Source organism: Phodopus roborovskii, unplaced genomic scaffold (genome assembly GCF_943737965.1).
Source record: "Phodopus roborovskii unplaced genomic scaffold, PHOROB, whole genome shotgun sequence".
NCBI lineage: Eukaryota > Metazoa > Chordata > Mammalia > Rodentia > Cricetidae > Phodopus > Phodopus roborovskii.
Window position 1 is genome coordinate 17525686 of NW_026126469.1, and position 22014 is coordinate 17547699.

The 22014-nt window shown below is 41.4% G+C and overlaps 1 protein-coding gene across 1 annotated transcript; it reads left to right on the plus strand.

Moving 5' to 3' along the window:
- Positions 1-2609: 2609 nt before the first annotated feature.
- On the plus strand, positions 2610-21486 carry Rnf168 (ring finger protein 168). The gene is made up of 6 exons (XM_051191327.1): positions 2610-3083; positions 9601-9677; positions 11795-11974; positions 15015-15136; positions 16013-16094; positions 19051-21486. The coding sequence occupies exons 1-6, from the start codon at positions 2777-2779 to the stop codon at positions 19987-19989; spliced, it is 1707 nt and encodes a 568-aa protein (XP_051047284.1). The 5' UTR covers positions 2610-2776; the 3' UTR covers positions 19990-21486.
- The last annotated feature ends 528 nt before the right edge of the window (positions 21487-22014 follow it).

Consider the following 22014-nt stretch of genomic DNA (forward strand, 5'->3'; position numbering starts at 1 on the left):
GACATGACATCTCTGTCTTGAATCAGAGAAGCTGTGATCAGCCACAGGACATGGCCATGAGATCAGGCCTATTGTCCTTTCCTCATTGAGGGGAAAGTGAAATGTACTTTTCCCTGAGATTCCAGCTCCAACCACAAGTGATACATAATCTTGTTCTCCCTGGTCTTAGGGGATGCTATAATATACAGGAGGTGAACAGTTGACCATGGTTGGGAACCTAGTGATGAAGCTTTTGTGGGTCATCCCTATGCTAAGGTGGAAACTTTAGGTGGAATTGCTTGCCTTTGAGTCATCCATGCTATTGTAATTCTGCACTCATGTTCCTGTAAGACTAATGAACTCATTGGTTCACCAAGATCAACTTGGATGGAATATCTTCTTTGTTTTTTTTTTTTTTTTTTTTTTTTTTTTTGGTGTCAGGAGGAAAATAGATAATGCTTTATCTCTAGGAATAATCAGACTATTTGTTCACTGTGAACATTCTGAATTTTGAATGTTCACTAATTAATCAACAACCTAAATCTGTTAGGGTGGAGAGACGATTCCGTGTGGAAGAGCTTGTATCTTTCTTGCAGAGGATCCGAGTTCCATTCCCATCACCTGTGTCAGCTATCTCACAACCACGGCCCCAAGACAAACTAGTGGGTCTTTCTTTGTACTCCCAGCTCCCAAATAATGTCATGGAGACTTTTTATTAACTATGAAAGTTTGGCCTTAGCTTAGGCTTGTCCCAACTAGCTCTTAAATTTAAATTAACCCTTTTATATTAATCTATGTTTTTCCATGTGGCTCATTAACTCTCCTCAGTACCATAAGTCCTACTTCCTCTGATTCTTGCTGGTGAATCTCCCACACCTCAGATTCTTTCCCAGAGTTCCTGTCTCTCCCTGGAAATACCATCTATCCTCTCCTGACTAGCTATTGACCGTTCAGCTCTTTGTTAGACTAACCAGAAAGTGCCTTAGACAGGTGAGGAAGGACAGAGACACATCTTCACCCCGTGTACTAAATGATCATCTCAACAGCAGCTAGAGTCTTGATACTTTCTGCCAAGCTGTAGGCCTTAAGTCTTTAGAAAGGAATGCTGCAGGCATTGGGGTTGTGCCATAGAAGGAAATGTAAATGTCAAGTTGTCACAGGTCTGAGGATTCTCTGGCCCAAACTGTTAACTTTCCACTGAGATCAGCCTTCTTACAGATTTACAGGGGAGTTGAGCCAGAGACTGTTTAGACCTGGAACTTTCTATGTTGTCTGAGTTGGACTCCAATTCTAGATCCCCTTGCTTCTGTCTCTACCTTTATTACCTAAATACTGGGATTACAAAACACAAATGACCACATCTATCTCAAAATACTTTTCCTTTCTTTGTTTATTTCTTCCTTTCTTTCTTTCTTTGTTTCTTTCTTTCCTGGAGGGTCTCTTTGAGTAGTACTGGAACCCACTGTGTAGACCAGGTTGGTCTCTAACTCACAGAGATCCTCCTGCCTCTGAAGTGATGGTGTGCACCATTATGCCTGGCCATGGATACGTCTCTAATATTAAACATAGGCTATTGATGAGGATCCAGTTGCTGACTGAGCAATTGAGGCAGGATATCATATAGCCCAGATTGGCCTGGAACCAGTTATGTAGTAAAGGCTAGTTTATAATAATCCTTTTGTGACTACTTCCCAAGGGCTGGGATTACAAGCATGTTTCTTTGTTGAGCTCTTCAGATTCGATAGCAAACTCATGATGAAGTTTCAGGGTGTAGGTCCTAAGCACCCAAAAATCAGGGGAGAGAGCAATAACAGCCAAATCTCCAATTTGCTGAGCTTTAGGTAGTACCATAACGATACTTCCCTCACTTCAACTTTTACAGGGATTCCTTGAAACCATCAATCCATCCTTTTGTTGCTTTCCTTATACCTTACCTGTCTATAAAGCCAACATCTGCACGTCCTAAGGCACATTCTATAGAAACAAAAATCTTTTCGCTGAATTTGTTGCAATTTTTTTCTTTTGGCACTAAAAACTTTGGAAATTTTGATTAGGACAAACAAAAAGTAGTTCAAGAGTACTAAGAGAATAATTATCATAATTACTGTTTGGATTTTGTTTAGAGAGTTCACTTTTGAGCCAGCGACTAACCAATTTTTACAGTTGAATCGCCTAAGATAGGAGGAGCAGCAGCGGGCAGCCCGGGCTCCGCTGCGCGCGCAGCTCCCGGAAGTCCCGCCCAATCGAGCAGTTCCTTGGGTAAGAAGTGCCGTTTTGGCGGGGAATTGTGACGTCTGTAGATCGCGTGTACCTGCTCCCGCCTGTGCCAATGAACTGGTCGGTGGGACAGCGGCTGTGAGTGGCTGGGTCTGTGGAACCGCGAGGCGACCAGAAGCTGGAGCGCGGGACTGGAGGGCTGCCTCCGCCGCAACGGCGGGACGGAAGTCTAGCGGCGGCCCAGCCCTGTTTCCGGGCGGTACGGGGTGCTCTCGGAGCGGCGGTCCCCGGGCCAGGCGGCCTCGCGCGAAGAGGCGGGTCCTCACCCCGTGAGAAGGGGAGCTGGAGCCGGAACCACTCACCGGCCCGAGGCCGCCGCGCTCGTAGGAACGTTCATTCATTCCCTTGCCGGACGCAGGGCTTAACTGTTCGCCCGGCGAAGTTCAGCCTGTCTGGATTCCAGTACGCTGCTTGTATGTCAGAATAAATACCAAACCGCTCGCTGACTTTTTTCCGTACTATGGTTAGCCGAAAGACTGGTTTCTTTCAGCTGTTGACGTTGAGTAGGCCTCGTTAGCTTATGAAGATGGCTGCATCCAAAGACACCATCCCTTCCTTAGCCGAATGTCAGTGCGGGATCTGTATGGAAATCCTGCTAGAGCCGGTAACCCTTCCTTGCAACCACACGCTCTGTAACCCGTGCTTCCAATCAACTGTTGAAAAAGCCAACCTGTGCTGTCCCTTCTGTCGCCGCCGGGTCTCTTCGTGGACTCGGTACCATACCCGAAGAAATTCTCTTGTCAATAGAGACCTGTGGGAGATTATTCAAAAACACTACGCAAATGAGTGCAAGCTTAGAGCCTCTGGGCAGGAATCAAAGGCAATCGGTGAGTAAAATTCAACATGGTTATTGGGTTAAAAAGAAAAAAGCCCAAAATAGCTTAGAGAGGGAACCATCATTTTTCTATTTTAAAAAGGGGGGCGGGGCGGTGATGGCGCATGCTTTTAATCCTTGGGAGGCGGCTATCCTTTGAGTTCGAGGCCAGCCCGGTCTACAGAGCTAGTTTCAAAACAGCCAGAGCTAACATAGAACCCCTGTCGCGAAGAAAAAAATTTGAGTCTAAATTGATCTTGGGAATTTGTGGGTTTATGAGCCCCGTCCCCATACTGGTTAAAGTTAAAGGCAAAATTTTATCATCTGTAATAATGCTCAAGTTGTGTTCACCAGCTGTGAATTGAGTTTTTTAAAATTGCAAAAGGAAAAAAAAAATCACCCCTTTAGAGTTGTCCAACTTCTGAAAGACTTGTGGTCAAATACCGACGTTCTTTGGCTTTGCATTACTTTCTCTGACCTGTTTATTAATTTCCTTCATTTTATTCTCCGTCCTTAGTATGCAGCAAGCCAGTTCCATCTAGTTCAGTCATTTTTGGTTGAGCTCTTTCATTCTGGGGGGTCCAAAGAGCTACAAACTGATCCCTAGTCTTTAGCAGTGTGCCAGTATTACAAACCATTCAGTTTTTTTTTTTTTTTTTTTTTTTTTTTTTTTTTTAGCCTTGAATATGGTGTCAGCCCTTTATGTTTTTCAAAAAAAAAAAAAAAAAATCAAAAAACAAAAAACAAACCTATAAAGTGGCCCTGAGTAGTGGTGCTCGCCTTTGATTGCAGTGGTCAGGCACAGGGGAAGGTGGATCTCTGAGTCCAAGGCCAGCCTAGTTTACACAGAATCCCAAGACATCGAGGGCTACACAGAGAAACTGTGTCTCAAACAACAACAAAACCCCCACAAAATTTGCCATCTTAACCATTTTAAGCAACAAATCTTAAACAAGAGACCCCCAGTTTTGTAGAGATATATATGGTAATAGTTGCATATGTAAAGTACTGCTTAAAGTAGGGTGTAGTCCTGAGTGCCTTTAATCCCATCACTTGAGTGGCAGAATCAGGAAGTCAGATCTCTGAGTTCAAGGTCAGCCTGCTCTATTTATTGAGCTCCAGAACTATAAAGGAGAGACTTTGTCTTAAAACTGATTCTTGTGTCTGGGCTGTAGTGATACACACCTTTAGTGCTGGGGAGGCAGAGGCAGGCGGATCTCCAAAGTTCAAAACCAGCCTGGTCTACAGAGTGAGTTCCAGGACAACCAGCTACACTGAGAGACCTTATGTTGGGGTGGGGGGGAATTCTTATGTAGCTCAGGCTTCTCTTTAATGGGCTCTGTGGCTGGGAGTGACCTTGGTCCTCCAGTTTGGGATTACAGGAATGTACCACCATACCTGGCCTAAGCTTTAAGGTATTTGTTGAGTTAGAAATACTAACCACTTGTCAATATCTCAGAAAGCCTGTTGGAAGTTTAATTGAATTGCATTTAGCAGCTTTCGAGACACTGGAAATTCACCAACTATTATAAAATCCTTATATCCATGAAAGTTATCTTTCCATTTATTTAGTTTTTCAGTTTCTTTTATGGAGACAATCTTAACCAATATAACTTTGAGGTAAGGTTTTAGGAAGTTCCATGCCAGCCAAAGCTACATAGAGATACCTGCTCTAAACAACAAAGGCAAAAATCAAAATATACAGTAAGAAACTATGAAAACTGTATTATACTGTGAGCTGGTGTGAAGTATGCTAAATTCTCATTTCTTTTAGTCATTGAGAGATAATCCATTTGAGATACTATAGTGGGATATACAGGAACTAGTCACCTTCAAAATGGGAGGGGATAGGATTCAGACTAAATAGTACATTGCTTCCATACACAGTGTCCTAGCCTTGCTTCTTTCCCTGCCCTCACCACACACACACACACATGCACTTTTAGTAAAGGAGAATCTGACATGCAGAGAGGTAGAGGATTGGAGGGTGTTTTTCCCTCCTTTTATTATTATTGTATGATTACAGACGTGAGTGACCCTCCACACGTGTGTGGAGGCCAGAGGACAATTTCTATCCTAGGTTCCAGGGATTGAACTCTGGTCATAAGGCTTATGTGGCAAATACTTGAACTCACTGTCTTAGTTACTGTTCTAAAGCTGTGAAGAGACACCATGACCAAGGCCACTCTTAAAAGAGGAGGCATTTAATTCAGAGCTTATTTAATACTCATGGGAGGGAGTGTGGCCACAGACAAGCAGGTATGATGCTGGGGAAGCAGCTGACTGCTACCTCTGATATGCAGGCAGCAAGCAGAAAGCAAAGCACTGGACCAGTCCCGGGCTTTCAAAACCTCATAGCCCCCCTATTGGTGCTCCAACAAGGACACACCCGATCCTGCCATCAGTTCAGCAACTGGGGACTGAGATAGCAAATGTGTGAGCCTGAGAAACTGGGCATTCTCATCCAAACCACTGCACCCATTGACCCATGCCCTGGGCCCCTAGTTTTGTTTTGAGATAAGGTTCTATTAGACAGGGTTTCTCTGTGGTTTTTGGAGTCTGTCCTAGAACTAGCTCATGTAGACCAGGCTGGCCTTGAACTCAAATTCCAGAGTGCTGGAATTAAAGGTGTGAGCTACTACCACTCACCTGAGATTGAATGTTTTAAAAATGTGTATTTAATTGTGTGTGTGTGAGAGAGAGAGAGAGGAGAGAGAGAGAACACATCATGTGCATGCAGGAACCCTTGGAAGTCAAAAGAGGCTTTAGATCCCTGAAGTACAATTAGGACAGTTTTAAACTGACACACAGGGTGTGGAGAACCAACCAAAAAACCAGGTCCTCTGGAAGAGCAGGAAGCATTCTTTTGGATTTTTGAGACAGTGTTTCTCTGTGGCTTTGGAGGTTGTCCTGGAGACAGGCTGGTCTCGAACTCACAGAGATCCACCTGCCTCTGCCTCCCGTGTGCTGGGAGTGCTGGGAGTGCTGGGACTACCTGGTCTACAGAGCTACAGAATGGGCTCCAAAACAATATAGAGAAACCCTGTCTCAGAAAAACAAAAAATTCTGTCTCAAAAAGCTTAAAAGTTGGGGCTGGAGAGATGGCTCAGCAGTTAAGAGCACTGACTGCTCTACCTTTCAAGTGCTGAATTTATCTTTTTGTTATTTAAATGAAACATTTTTATTTCAATGTATAGTTGTTTTCAGGTGATTTAAATATGAAAAGGAAGGTTCTTTTAATTGAAAACATAAAATAGCAAAAAAAAAAAAAAAAAAAAAAATTGAAGTGCCCAAGTGTCAATGAATGGATAAACTAAATGTATATATCTGCAACAGAATATACGGTTCACTCATTAAAAGGAATTGTTAAAGTTTTATGTGGAATAAAGACATTGTTCCCAGCCATCCTTACTAGATGATTATATCAGGAAAGTATTAACTTCATCAATGGGTCAGTCCACTGTTAGGAGGTGAGGCCTGTTTGGAGGAAGGAGGAAATATACTGGTCACTGGGGAATGGCTTTACAAGGTATATATATTGTTCCTGGTTTCTTCTCTGTTTCTTTGCTTCTTGGTTGTTGTTGAGATAAGAAGCTCTCCCTGACCAAGTCTTTTCACCATCGTGTTTCTACCTTGCACAGGCCTAAAACCATGGATGCAAACCTCTGTATGAGCCAAGATAAATCTTTCCTCTCTCAAGTTTATGAGACATTTTGTCAAAGCAGGTTTTTTTTTTTTTTTCTTTTGTGTACTTGCATTCAGGTTATGCCTTCACACACAGTATATCAGTAAGTACATGATGCTATTTTGTCTCTTGTATAATATTCTGATTCCCTGGTAATAGTGGCAGACTTCTCAACTGTATCCCTTGGAATTAATGTAACTATGAAATGTTACTTTAAGACTATGATTCTCCAACAAATTTTCTTTTTCTTTTTTCTTTTCTTTCTTTCTTTTTTTTTTTTGTTTGTTTGTTTGTTTGTTTGTTTTTCGAGACAGGGTTTCTCTGTATTGCTTTGGAGGCTGTCCTGGAACTAGCTCTGTAGACCAGGCTGGCCTCGAACTCAGAGATCCACCTGCCTCTGCCTCCCAAGTGCCGGAATTAAAGGTGCTCACCACCAACCTGGGCTCTCCAACACATTTTCAAGCAAATGATTTAACACCTATTATTACTCTTGCCTGAATTGGTTTCTACAAAATGACAGTTGCAAAATAGGAAATTTGGATATTCTAAAGGTAGTTCTCTGCTGTAACAATCTTTTTTCTAAGAAGTCTGTGTTACACCCATGTGTTAATATGTAGTGTGGACACCAAAGAGATTAGAGGACAACTTTTGGCTGTCAGTTCTTTCCTTCCACCATGTTGGTCCTAGGGATTGAACTCATGTAGTCACACTTGGTGGCAAGTATCTTTATGTACCGTGTCATCTTCTTGGCTCATAGTTCTGGCTTTCCTGGACCAGGCTGTCCTCAAACTCACAGAGATCCACATGCCTCTGCCTCTGAGTGCCAGAATTAAAGGTGTGCACAACCACCACCATCCAGCTCGATTTTTCATTTTTAAAAGCTTGTGTTGAGAGAGGGAGAGAGGAGAGAGAGTGTCTGAGCCCAAGGTACGAGTTTATTAAGTTCCAGGATGGCCTGGTCTATATAATGGGACTGTCTTTGCAAGGGGGTGGGTGGGGGCACGGCGGTTGGGACGGGCACTGTAAGATGCTTGAAGCCATGTCTGACAACTGAATGTGATCCCAGGAAATCCTACATAGAAAAGTTGTCCTCTGGCCTCCACTCACACTCCATGGTGCATGGCCATCCACCCCAGAGTAAATAAAATGTAATAACAATAATAAAAGCTGGATACAGACGGCAAACATTTGTAATCCCAACACTTGGAAGGCTGGGGGCAAAAAAGAGGTCTGCTGCAAGTTTGAGACCAGCCTAGGCTATGTCAAAAGAGTGAAAAAAGCAAAACAAGGGGCTAAGAAATGGCTCATCAATTAACAGCACTTCTTCCAGAGGATTAGGTTCAGTTCCCAGCACCCTCACCAGGCACCAACAACACCTTATTACTTCAGTTGCTTTGGACCTGAGGTCCTGCCCTCTTGTGGTCTCCATTGGTGCCGCATGCCCCTGCTGAACATAAAACTCACAGGCATACACACATATGGATAAAATAAATGTTTCTTTACTAGGAAAGAAAACAAGCAGGGGTGGAGGACAGTGACACATGCTTTTAACCTCAGTACTCGGGAAGCAGAGGCAGGCAGATCTCCGAGTTTGAGGACAGCAAGGGCTACATAGTGAAACCCATCTCAAAAAAACCAAAAAGAAAAAAAAAAAAAAAAAAAAAAAAAAAAAAGGAAAGAAAATGTTTATATATTAGTTTCCTAAAGCCAGAATGACAAAGTACCAAAAACTAGATGAGTTTTTAAAATGAAAAATGTCCTAATAATAGTTGTAGAGGTCAAGTCAAGATGTAACCTTGACTTTTGAAATTGGAAACAGAACTCTTCCTCACTTCTATGTGTGTGTTGCCTGCATGTATGTATTTACCATGTGTGTGCCTGGTGCCTGCAGAGGCCAGAGGAGGCCACCTGGAGTTACAGATGGTTGTGAGCTACTGTGTGGGTGCTGAGAATAAAACTCAGGTCCTCTACAAGAGCAACAAGTGCTTTTAACCACTGAGCCATCTTGTCTTTGTCCAAATTTGTCTCACATTTACAAGATTACTAGTCATAATTAAGATTCACCCAAAGACCATACTTGAACTTTACCTCTAAAATGATCCTATTTCTAAATAAGATCCTACCCTGGAGCACTGGAGTTTAGAGTTGAAACACAGTCCAACATGCTATCTAATGCTTCCTCTTAGGAAAACTACAAAACATTACTTAGAGAATCAAGACCCAGCTGGGCTAGATAGTTCATGGCACGTGCTTCTAATTACAACACAGGAGTCTGAGACAGGAGGATCACAAGTTTGAAGCTTTGTCTTTGTCTTGGTTCTTAAAAAATTATTTTTCCTCTTCCTTAATCACTTAGTAAATCTCTTAGTATACTAGTGGTTACTTTTTGTTTTGTTTTGTATGCTTTTTTGGTGGTTTTTTATGATCCAGGGCCTGATGCATGCTAGATATGGGCTCTGCTGTTGAACCACATCCCTAGCTCTGCCTTTCACAGGTGTTTTGATTTGGTTTGGTTTGGCTTTTTGAGACAGGGTTTCTTGTGTAATACCTCTGATTGTCCTGGAACTCACTTTGTAGATCAGGAAGAGATCTGCCTGCTTCTGCCTCCAGAGTGCTGGAAGTTAAAGGTGTGCACTACACCACCTGGCTTTTTATGGAGTCTAGAAAGTTTGTGTGTGTGTGTGTGTGTGTGTGTGTGTGTGTGTGTGTGTGTGTGTCTGTGTCTGTGTCTGTGTCTGTGTCTGTCTTTCCTTCTTTGTATGTGCTCATTAAGTTTTAATGGGAGACCAAAGTTAGTCATAAAGTTCTGTTGCCCTAATACTATTTCCTTCCCTGTGTGAAACAGTTGATGACTACCAGCCAGTTCGTCTGTTAAGTGAACCTGGGGAGTTGAGACGAGAATATGAAGAGGAGATAAGCAAGGTGGGTATGGAATAGTTTAGTTTTTGATTTTTTTTTTATTTTGTTGAAATTGTCTTTGCCATGCTTCCAATCTCAGAAATCTTATATATGGGACATGTTTTAATAACTATCATATACTGAAATGCTAGTAAGTTGAATGTACTTTATAGCTCCATTTATCCCCATTCATGAAACTCTGGCCTGAAACTCTTGTGGCCCAGGATGACTTTGAACTACTTCCGTTCCTCCTGCCTCATCTCACAGTGGTGGGGTTATTTGAATAGTGGTGTCACACCTGGTTTTAAAAATTGTTTTGTTGTTTTAAGACATGGTCTTACAGAGATCCTGCCCCTGCTCTCCAAGTGCTGGGATGAAAAGCATGTGTCTGTCACCTAAGCACACCTAGAGGTCCCATTTTTGTTTATTTTTAGTGTGGGTGTGGGTGTGTCTGTGCATTACTTGTGTGCCTAGTGTCATTAGAGTCCAGAAGAGGGCATACATAGGATTCCCTGGAACTATAGTTAGTAAACCACCATATGGGTGCTGAGAAGCAAACCTAGGTCCTAGAAGAGCAGCCAATGTTCTTAACCAGTGTGCGTCTGTCTGACCAAAGGTCCCTTTTTAATTATTCAGCAGCAATAATAATAAATTAGCCTCTATTACTTATAATTACTGAGGGATGCTTTTTGTTTTTAGATAGGATCATGCCATGTAGTGGTGGCTGCCTTACTACTTACTGTATAGTGGTGCCTATGCATTTAAATATAAAATTTTACTGGATTTCTCTGGAATTTTTACCTTAAAAAATATGGTGAAGAAGTGGTAGATTGTGGGTTTAGTATATGGGGGTGACTGAAATACACTGGGCAAAGGTTCAGCTTCCAGGGAAACATTTGAGCCTCACTAGTATGGTACCAGGAGGACACTTACCTGTTTTTGAGACAGGATATTGCTCTGTATCGCAGGCTGTCTTAGAACTCATTGTGTAGCCTATGCTACCCTCTTAATTCCATCCTCAGTGCTGGTATTATAGGCAAAAAGCGACATTTGAATTAGTAATTGACTTTTCCTCCACAAAGACAATAAATGATTCCTGTGCCCTGAAAGTTCCTTTAGGAGTTTTATTATTACTAATTGAAAAATAACAAGACTCAACAGGCCAAATGCTGGCTATAAAACATACCAGTTCACAGTAGCACTTGTAGGAGAGCCTATTATTGTGGAAGCAAGCCCAGTGCCCCTTTTTGTTACAGACCAGCTTCCTGGATTTCAAGAGAGAGACTCACTGGGGCTGCTCTGCTTATCCTAAATCTGTGTGGGTGACACAGTTCAACTTGAAACTGGGCAGTGCATTTAAGTCATCACCAACATACTATGGAGGAGTACAGCAGCTGTGTGTGACACCACAGGGTTCTTCTCCCCTCCTCCCCCAAGGGGGAGGGAATGAAACTTCAGAAGCAAACAAGCCCCAATATGGTATTAGCTTTATGATGAAATAAGGCTGCTCTAGCAAATAAGAGCTGTTGACTTATAGGAAGCACAGTTCTATGCAAATGACAAGTCTGTTATTCATGGTAGCCATCATCTAAGACATGAGTGAATGAAAGTATTCACAGTGAGCTTAGGGTCAAAAGCTGCCAAAGAATGAATCAGAGTTCAGGAGTAAATTCCAGAGGAAGAGAGATGAGCTTTACTGACTACACAAGGAATGTGGAGTCTATTGTTGGTAGGCATCCATTTAGAAGCTGCTGCTGCTCGCCTTCTACTTTCTTGGGGGTTTTCTTTTTTCCTTAGTAAATCTGCTAGAGCAGGCAGCAGCAGAGACAGCTAGGTCTACCTTAGTCAGCCCATGGCTTTCCGTGAACTGAGGAAACATTGCTTGTCTGTGCTGCTGCAGTGGAAACTGGTAAGGACTGGGGGCAAGAGGTTTTGAGTCTTTGTCCAACCTTTGTTGGCTGACTGGGGCAGGCTTCCTGAGGTGTAGGACCTTGAACTGCTCTAGAGCAGTTTGCCTATGGAAATTTGAATCTCGTTGGAGATAAATTCTTGACAGTTTTCACTTTATTTTCTTTTACAATTATTGTGAAATATGAATATATTAGAAATTTCAGAAAAGGATGTCCTTTATGATTTTTAAGGTGGAGGCTGAACGACAAGCCAGCAAGGAAGAAGAAAACAAAGCCAGTGAAGAATACATACAGAAATTGTTGGCAGAAGAGGAGGAGGAGGAAAAGCGACGGACGGAAAAGAGGAGAAGTGAGCTGGAAGAGCAGCTGAAAGGCGACGAGGAGCTGGCCAGGAGGCTCAGCGCCAGCATTGTGAGTTTAAAGTTGTTGTTTTGTTTTGTTTTGTTTTGTTTTGTTTTGTTTTTTTTTTTTTTTTTTTGGATATGGCACATGTTTGAGATGTCCCCAGAGTCCCGGAGAGAGTGTCAGGTCCTCTGAAGCAGGGTTATAGGCAGCTGGTGCTGACATGGGCGCTAGGAAGTGACCTGGCTCCTCTAGAAGATCAGTGAGTGGTTTTAACTTGAGTTATCTCTCCAACCCCAAGAAAAACTAATAAAATTAAAGCAACTTTTCTTATTTTTTGTTTTGAGTTTTGTTTTTGTTTGTTGAGATAGGGTCACTGTAATCCTGTGTAGTCAAGGAACTCCCGGTGTAGAACTCACAGAAATCCTCCTGTCTTTCCCTCCTGAGTGCTGGGATTAAAGGCAAGAGCCACTGCTCCTAGTCCAGCAAGCAAGCTTTTATGACTGAAATGTTTTTGTGTGTTTTTACTTATTTGCTATAGTTAGGGACATACTTATCAGTGGTAAAGATCAAACCCCATACCTTGGATATCCTAAACAAGGAAGCTATACCCTCAGCCTGATCCTGTTTTAACGTTTAATTTATTTATTTAGTGTGTGGGCATTACATGAGCTGCAGTCAAAGGACAGAGTTGGTCCTCTCCTTCCTCTATGTGGGTTCTGGGTATCAAACTCAGGAATCCAGGGATGGTGGCAAGTACATTGACTAGTGAGCCTCCCATTGGTCCTCCTAGCCTAATTCTTAAATAATATATTGAACTGGGATTTCCTTACCTTGCTACTAGATTATTGTTTATAAAGAGCAATGAAAGCCACGGATTGTCAAACATTCACCAAAACCTAAGCATTTCAGAACCTATTGACTTAAAGAGCCTGGTATATTGAAGCCAAAGCCTTAGCACAAGCTATAACAGTAAGCTATATACCTTGAGCCCACCTAGGTTTCTTTTAAAATAGACTCTCGGGCTAAAGTGATGTTTCGGCGTTAACAGCACTGGCTGCTCTTTTAGGATCTGGGTTTGGTCCCCAGCACCTTTCACATGTGTTGTGCACAGTCATGCACGCTGGCAAAACACCCATACTTTAAGAAATTAGTAAAATAATGTAAAGTGTTTTGAAAATAAAGTACAAGTTCTCATACCTATTCTAAACCAAACTGACTTGGACTCTATGGGGGTTTGTCTTAGTGAGTACCGTCTCCAGTGAGAGCTAGGGTGTCTGAATTTTGAGGATATAGAGCCTCTGAGAATTAACTCCCCTACTTTTGAAAAACACACCTGAGAATATATTTCACCAAAATGAAATATACCTAAAATTTTTTTATGCATCTTATCATTAATACTGAACTCTTATTTATTTATTTTTGATTTTTTGAGACAGAGTTCCTCTGTATTGCTTTGGAAGCTGTCCTGAAACTAGCTTTTGTAGACCAGGCTGGCCTAGAACTCACAAAGATCCGCCTGCCTCTGCCTCTTGAGTGCTGGGTTTAAAGGTGTGCACCACCACCTCCCGGCAATAATGTACTCTTAAGCTCTGTGATCTTATCCCCTTTTGTTATATCCTTTTCTCAGTCTGAGTAAAAATTTAGAAAGATACATAATCAGAAATTATAAAAAAAAAAAAAAAAACAGCTGAGGGTTAAGCCTTGCACTTTGGGAGGTGGAGGCAAAAGGATCACTGCAATTTCAAGGCCAGCCTGAACTACACAGTTGAAACCGTCTACAAACAAAGCAGAGAGCGATAAGGAGGCAAGAGATTGTCCTGTAAAATGGATGGATGAGTAGAATCAAGATGGAAACATTTGAAGAGGGGAATTCAGAATCACTTGTACCTGACTTTCAGTCTAATTCTAGTTTTCACATGAGGTCCCAGTAGATTTATTGAAATTTTAGGGTAGTTTTTGGCTTAATGTACATTTTAGACATGATAAACAATTATGGCTTATTTCTGTGTATTAATTTTTGCTCCAGATAATACCCTTGGCTCTTTAAGTTAATTACATGAGACTGTCAGGGGCTGCGAGATGGCTTAGTACTTTCTATACTTGGCCAGAACCCAAGTTTGATTCTTAGCACCTTCCATAAATGACAGCTTGCAACCATCTATAACTACAGTTTCAGGATATCCAACACCCTCTTCTGAACTCCTGGGGCATCAGGCATGCATGTGGTACACAGACTTATGTGCTGGTAAAATAAGTTAATATCTTTAAAAAACAAAACGATGCGGGGAAGGTAGCGCACATGTGATCCGATCACTCAGGAGGCAGAGGCAGGCTGATCTCTGAGTTCAAGGCCAGCCTGGTGTACAAAGCAAGTTCTAGGACAGCCAGAGCTGTTTCATGGAGACACTCGGTCTCTAAAAAACCCCAAAAATAATGACATTATCAGCTTGAAGATTAATTAGTATCATCATTTCTTTGAGGGAGAGTGTATTTGTGTGTGTGTGTTATTTCATTTTATATATAGTAACAAATTGTTTCATTTAGATAAACTTAAATGAGCTTATTTTTGTTTATATAGGCATCCTTTTTTGGATCTCATATATATAAAAATTTAAAGGTAGTCAAATATTACATAAAATGGCATAGCTTTTTGCATATAACCTAACAAATCCTCCTGTATGCTTTTTATTACATTTATATATTTGATATGTGTGTGTGGGGGGTGTACACATGTACCACAGCATTTTGGGTGGAAGTCAGTGGACAATTTGTGAGAGTTTGTTTTGTTCCTATCATATGGGTCCTGAGATGGAGCTCAGGCTGTCAGGTTTACCATGAACACCTTGGCCACTGAACCATCTTGCCTCCTTATGGACTTTAAATCATGTATTATGGTCTGTAATACAATGTAAATGCTGTGTGGATGCCTATTGCAAAATAAAGTCTAGGTAATGAAAATGAAGTATGTACATGCTCAGTAGTCAAAGAATTTAAAGGATTCATTTTCTGAAAAATTAAGAATTTGAGTTCATAGAATTCAAAGCTTTTTTTTCCCCCATAAAGTTCTCTTTAATAATGTTTTTGTATGTTTTTCTTGTGACTGAAGAACAGTAACTATGAGAAAAATATTTTGGCTTCTCCTTCAAGTTCCAGAAAATCTGATGCAGTCACAAACAAGTCACAAAAGAAAAATACAAACAAACAAAAAAGCTTTGGAGACATTCAAAAGTAAGTGAACGTGACTGCCATTTATCCATTGGTGACATATGGGTTTTGTTCATATTGACCACTGGTTCTTCAAGTTTTGTTAATGAGCTTATGTTTTTTAAAGGTTTTTTTTTTTTTTGAGATATTTAGTATGACCTTCTATTTTTACACTAAAATACTGTACTGAATCCTGTAGCATGCAAAATAGAAGACCCGTTCAAGCTTCAAGCTGAATATGAGAAAAACAAAGTAGCCAGCCACTAGCTCTTATCTCTACTTCAGCCCAGACCAAAGGGGCAATCCTCAAACTGCTCCCAACTTCACTGTCCCTCAGATTCACTCAGACTGCCATGCTGTCCTCAATGTGACTAGAGACTCAATGCCTTCCTATCTATCCTCAATGTGGCTGGAGAATGAATGCCAGCTCTGAGACCCTATTCCTGTCTTAAATACCCCTCATGAGTCCTGGGATTAAAGGTGTGAGCTCTGTTACTGTTTTAGACTGATTCAATCTCATGTAGTCCTGGGTGGCCTTGGACTCACAGAGATCCATCTACCTTTGTCTCCTGAGTCCTGGAATTAAAGATGTGTGCCACCTCTACCTGACCTCTGTAGCTCGTGGCTGACTTTGCTTTTTCAATCCTCAGGCAGTCTTTAATAAATCATAAATATATCATCACAGAACCCTCCCTGCAGTGCTAGGCAGGAAGCTAGACCTCTAGCTGCTAGCCAGGCACTCTGACTGCCCTAGACTACTTAGGGTTTCAGGTTGTGTCCCTGGAGATGAAATCTGCTCCAGTAAGTTAAATAGCCAGCACACATACAACCTTTAGTGTATTAATTTTTTTTTTCAAAGCATTCAAGGTTTAGTAACTTATAACATTTTTTTGTTTAAAGATATTTGTCACCTAAATTGAAGTCTGGGTCAGCATGGCCATGTGAAGCTGTTTGTGGAGAGGATAAAAGCTGCTTATGTAAGGTATGTTGGTGCTGAGGAAGCTCTCAGGGGCTCTCAGGGGCATTGACTCCTACTATGGGTCACTAGATCTGTGCTATCCTCAGCTCACTCTCTCTAATGGACCAGGGACAGACATTTTGTCTCTGTTATCAGAGGGACTCTGCCATTGCCACCAGTGAGTGCTTCCTTAGTAAATATGCAAGCAGGTAAGCTTATCTGTATCCAGGAAATTTTTCTCTTCCCCACCCCACTCAACCCCAAGACAGGGTTTCTCTGTGAAACAGCCCTTGTTATCCTGGAACTCTGTAGACCAGGCAGGCCTCAAACTCTTGAGATCCACCTGCCTCTGTCTCCGAGTGCTGGGATTAAAGGCCTGGGCTACCATGCCCTGCTCTAGTGATTTATTTTTACTTTGTGTGCATTGTGTTTTGCCTGTATGTATATCTGTATGAGGATGTAGGAACCCCTACAGTTGTGAGCTGCTATTTGGGGGCTGAGAATTGAATCCAGGTCCTCCAAAAGAGTAGCCAGTGCTCTTAACCACTAAGCCTTCTATCTCATATAAATGTTTTGCTTGTGTGTATATATGTACAAAATGTGGATGCCTGGTACCCAAGAAGGTCATAACAGGGCATTGGCCTGGGACTGGAGTTACAGATAGTTGAAAGCTGCCATGTTGGTGCCAGGAATCAAATCTGAGTCCTCTGCAGGAGCAACAAGTGCTCTGAACTGAGCCAACTCTCTAGCCCAAAACTATCCCAAACATAGGCAGCAGGCTGGACTTGGCTTCTGGGCCAGGGTTTCTAATCTCTGGCTAACATGACAGCATTTGCACAGCTGAATAGGCTACACCTGACACCAGTTTACCTAGAAGATGCAAAGCAGTGTGTTCTAGGAGGGCTGTGTTAGGCATGTCTGTTAAAGAAGGAGTCCTCACAACTGAGACCCTAAGCAGTGACCTAAAAGATAACACCAAGTAAGAGTGTGGTAGCACTCAAAACTCATGTCAGAGTGGTTTCTGGACAGGTGGTATAGACCTATAATCCTTTCACATAGGCAGCTGAAGGCTGTAGCTAGTAGATTTTTTTTTTAAGACCTATTTATTTATTTATTATGTATACAGTTTTCTATGTGCATGTACAGCTGTGGGCCAGAAGAGGCACCAGATCGCATTACAGATTATAGTGAGTCACCATGTGGTTGCTGGGAATTGAACTCAGGACCTCTGGAAGAGCAGCCACTGCTCTTAACCTCTGAGCCATCTCTCCAGCCTGGCCAAAAGATTTCAAATTGGACTACATAGCAAGTTCCATGCCAGTTTGGACTCATAGTTAGACTCTGTTCCCAAACAAATTCAATTATTTCTGGTAACATCCCTAGTGTGCAGCTCTCAGGGGTCTGTAAGGAACAACCTAGTCAGTTATGAGTCACTTCAAACTTTGCCATTTTTTTTAAAGAGTTTATTTTGTCAGGTGGTGGTACATTCATTCCTTTAATCCTACCACTCAGGAGACAGAGGATCTCTGTGTTTGAGGACAACCTTGTCTACAGAATGAGTTCCAGGACAGCCAGAAATACAGGGAGTAAAACTCTTTTGAAAAAAACAAAATAAATAGTTTTTAAAGAAAATTGTGTTGTTTTGCCTCCAAGTATATCTGTGTACTTGGTGCCTGTGGAGGCCAGAAGGGGGCGGCAGATCCCCTGGAACTGGACTTACAGACAGCTGTGAACTCTCCTATGGGTGTTGGAAATTGAATTTTGGTCCTCTGGCTTGGACTCTGGCTGTGCAGCCAGTTTTCTTAACCACTGACTTATCTTTCTAGTCTTGCAAGTTAAGTTATTTATCTAAGGGCTAAATACAAGAAAGTGTATTTTTGCTAGTCTCTAATTTAGTGTTTCTTTTCATGTTTGATGTAGATACCAAACCTTAGTGCTGGACTTTGTGACTTTGTGATTAGAGAAAACACAAGCATTGGCTAGGAATGTGGGATATGCCAGGGTTTGGGAGGCTGAGGCGGGAGGGCCAGTCTGGGCTACTGAGACCTTGTCTCAAATAGACATATGTTCATAAAGGATATTAAAATGAATCTGCACCTACCAGGAACCTGAGAAACAGAATGGGGCTAGTAGATCACTAATACAGTGTGTACACAAAGTGAGGTGAGGTCCAGATTTGATCCCTGGCACTGAGGGAAGCGGAGAGGAAAGGAAGGGAAACGAGCAATATATTTTATTCAAAATTTTTGAATAATCATCTCTTCCTAGATATACAGATGATTCAACTTGTTAATATGTCTTACTTAGTTTATCAATGAGTTAAGAAAAAAAAAAAAAAAAACCTGGCAATGGTGGGTCACGTCTTTAATCCCAATACTCAGGAGGTAGAGACAGGTGGATCTGTGTGAGTTCAAGGCCAGCCTGGTCTACAGAGTGAGTGCCAGGACAGCTCCAAAGCTAGAGAAACTATCTTAAAAAACTAAAGAGGGGTGGGGACTAAGGAAGGGCTGAAGTGATGCCTCAGTTAGGATCACTCAGTGCTCCTTCAGAAGGCCCAGTTACATTAACTGACTATAACTCCAGCTACAGGGGACTCAGTGCTGTCTCTGGACTCTGGAGATTTGTAGTCATGTTTATATATCCCCTGCCACATACATGTACACATAATTAAAAATATAAAACCTTTAAAAGCCAGAGAAGATCTATAAAGGTCAAAACATCCTGGAGTCGGTTTTCAGGGCAGTGGAATTATTTGTCCTAATATTACTTAGCACACCAGGTAAAAATAAGATTAAGAAAGAATTATGATAGACATAGGTTTTGATCTTTGTTCCAATCAGGAAAGAGAAGGAAAGGTAGGTAGCAACGGTGATGCGAACATACCTCATTGTTGATATGTGATGCTGTATAGTGACCCTTCACCTATGGTGGCTTATACAATATTTTCCCTTTAGATAATCTGTAATGTTGTTTTCTACAGGAAATTGACGGTAGTGACATGAAGAGCCCTGTGTGGCAAGACACAGAAATTGAAAAAGATATGCCAACACTTTCTCCGCAGATATGCCTAGAAACTCAGGAACAAGGTTCAGAGTCTTTGGCAGAGTCACCTGTGCCATGGTTATGTGCCAGGGATGCCGAACAGTGCCTTGAAGGAACAGTTGAAACATTATCAACCAGTCGTGATGATTTATGTGTTGTAAATCATGAGGGACCTAAAGCCAAAGTTCCCTACTCTAATGAAGCTACACTTAAGCCTTCTGGTAAAATAGAAAACGAAGAGTGCTCTGTGTCAGGTGTGACCCAGTTAGCTGGTGGTAACAGAGTTCCAGAAAGTAGAGTGTATCATCTAGTGGTTGGGAAAGAGATCTCCAAAAGAGAAAACCAGGAGTCTGTGTTTGAAGCAGCAGTCATGGATCCATGTTTTTCTGCAAAAAGAAGGAAAGTGTTTCTCAAATCTTCGGATCAAGAAGAAACTGAAGTGAATTTTACACAGAAACTAATAGATTTGGAACACATGCTTTTTGAGAGACATAAACAAGAAGAAGAGGATCGATTGTTAGCATTACAGCTTCAAAAGGAGGTGGATAAAGAACCGATGACGCTAAACCGACAGAAAGGATCCCCAGATCAGTACCAGTTGCGCACATCTTCACCACCAGACAGGCTGCTGGGTAAACAGAGGAAGAATTCCAAAGATAGGAACTCCGCAAAGCTGACCAATTCAGAGAGGTCAAAATCTCAGAGGAGCACAAAAGATGAATACTGGCAACCCTCTAAAAGCACATGGAAGGATTCAGTTAATGGAAGAAAGATGCCAAGTTCTACTAAAGATGATTGTAGTAATGTATCTAAACGCACTTATTCCCTACAGTCTAGTAATTCACAGAAAAGTATTATCCAAATGTTTCAGCGATAAACCAAACAAAGCATGGCTAAAGAGAGTGTTCTGTAATCTAGTAAAGCTGTATTGTAAAGGTAGCTCTTTTCCATCATAAAATCTTGATGTGTCATTAACTTCTGCTCAGCAAGCATGCTTACTCTCTTTTCTAAGGTGTGGCTACAAAGGGAGAGTCTAAAAATATGTTTCTGCAAAAGTCATTGATAAGGAAAGATCCTTAAGAATTGTTTCCGTTGTTAATACAGCTATGTTCTAATTGCAGGGGTCTTTAAAAAAAGTGCCTAGGTGAGACATCTTCAGATGCCATGAATGGGTAAGGAATCCACAAGGGTGTCTTCCATAACACTAAAGCAGTTATTCCCATACCTACTAAGTATTCTAGCATTTCTTTTGGTTTAAGATGGACTAGGATCTACATCAAATAGTTGACAAAAGAGCTGCTAGGTTGTCAACACAAAAGGGTTTAAGAGTGGGATGAGGCTGAGTGGTGGGTTGGCAGTTAGGGGTCACTGGAAACTGTAACCAGAAACTGGGTTGAGAATGGGCACCAGATTTCTTGTGGCAGAACATGAACCCTTCTTTAAGTGACAGAAAATATTTTGGGTTTTCAGCTTTTCACACCATGTTATCTTGGCATATTTTTACTGATCTTTTCTAGAAAAAAAGAACTTACTTACTGTAGGCAAATTATACCATAGGCTTCTGTTGAACACAGTCGATACCACCCTTATTGCTTGCTGGCTCGGACTTTAGTGTTTGTCTGCAGGGATGGAAAGTGGTTTGTGGAGTTTGCTCAGGCTTTCCCTGAAAGGTAAATCCAAAGGGAACTGACTTTATTTTGTGAAGTTTAACTTTACTACTATCTTTCCAACTGTATTTCTTCTGGTGTCCTGGCGTCCATTTACTGTGAACATCATGAACTGTCCTGGCACAGTGTTTGGCTTGATCCACATTTTTGTCATTTGAGCTTTTTCTTCTAAATTTTGAGATTGTTTTTATGTTTATCTTGGCATAATTTTTTTCTAAGAGCAATTTAACTTAATAATGCTTTAAGTGTTGGAACTCCAAATTAAAAGCTATCACATTGAATCTTTGTGGAATAGTTCATGACCAAAGGAAAGAAGAAAAAGAAGCCATGGAGTGATGTGGTTAGAATTTATGTACTTCTCCACTGGCTTGTCAATGGGGAAGTCTTCTTGACTGAAGTTGGTTTGGAGATTTGTAGTTTCTCTTTTAACCTTTCTGTTTACTGTTTATGCCTTTGGGTTAGAAAGTATTTTTTATTGGTCATTGGTGTGATTTCCTTATTTCTGTGGGAAACATTTTATCAGAATATTAAAGCTGTGCAGATGTTGAAAATAAATGAAAAAGAGACTGGGCATGGTGATACATACCTAACTGATCCCAGTACTTGGGAAGCAGAGACAGGGGCATCTCTGAGTTCTAAAAATATATATATATATATATAATTAATTGATTAAAAGAATGATTAATAAAAATCGACTCTCATGTTTATTTTAGTTTTTTTGTTTTGTTTTGTTTTTTTAAAAGGCTATAAACCAGGCATGGTGGTACATGCCAACCCTATTGAGACTAGAGCAGGAAGATTTTGATCTGGTGGCCAAGCTGGGCTACATATTGTGGTGCTAGAGGGAAAACCTACAACCTCACATGTGCTAGGTAAGCATTCTCTCACTGAGCTACACTTCCAGCCCAAGTGAAATTCTGTCTCAAAAACTTAAACAAAAATTGGCTACATAAAAAATTAGACATTGTTCATTATAACAAAACCACCATAAAATTTAAGAAAATAGATTTTGGGCATGGGCATGTTAGTGCACACCTTTAATCTGAGCACTTGGGAAGCAGGCGGGATCTGAGTTCAAGCTCAGCCTGGTCTACAGAGTGAGTGCCAGGACAGCCAGAGCTACACACAGAAGCCCTGTTTCCACCCCCCACCCCAGATAAATAATATAGAGGCTGGAGATGGAGCTCAGTGGTTGAGTACTTCCCTGACAGCCCCAAGGTTACTTAGGTTCGGTA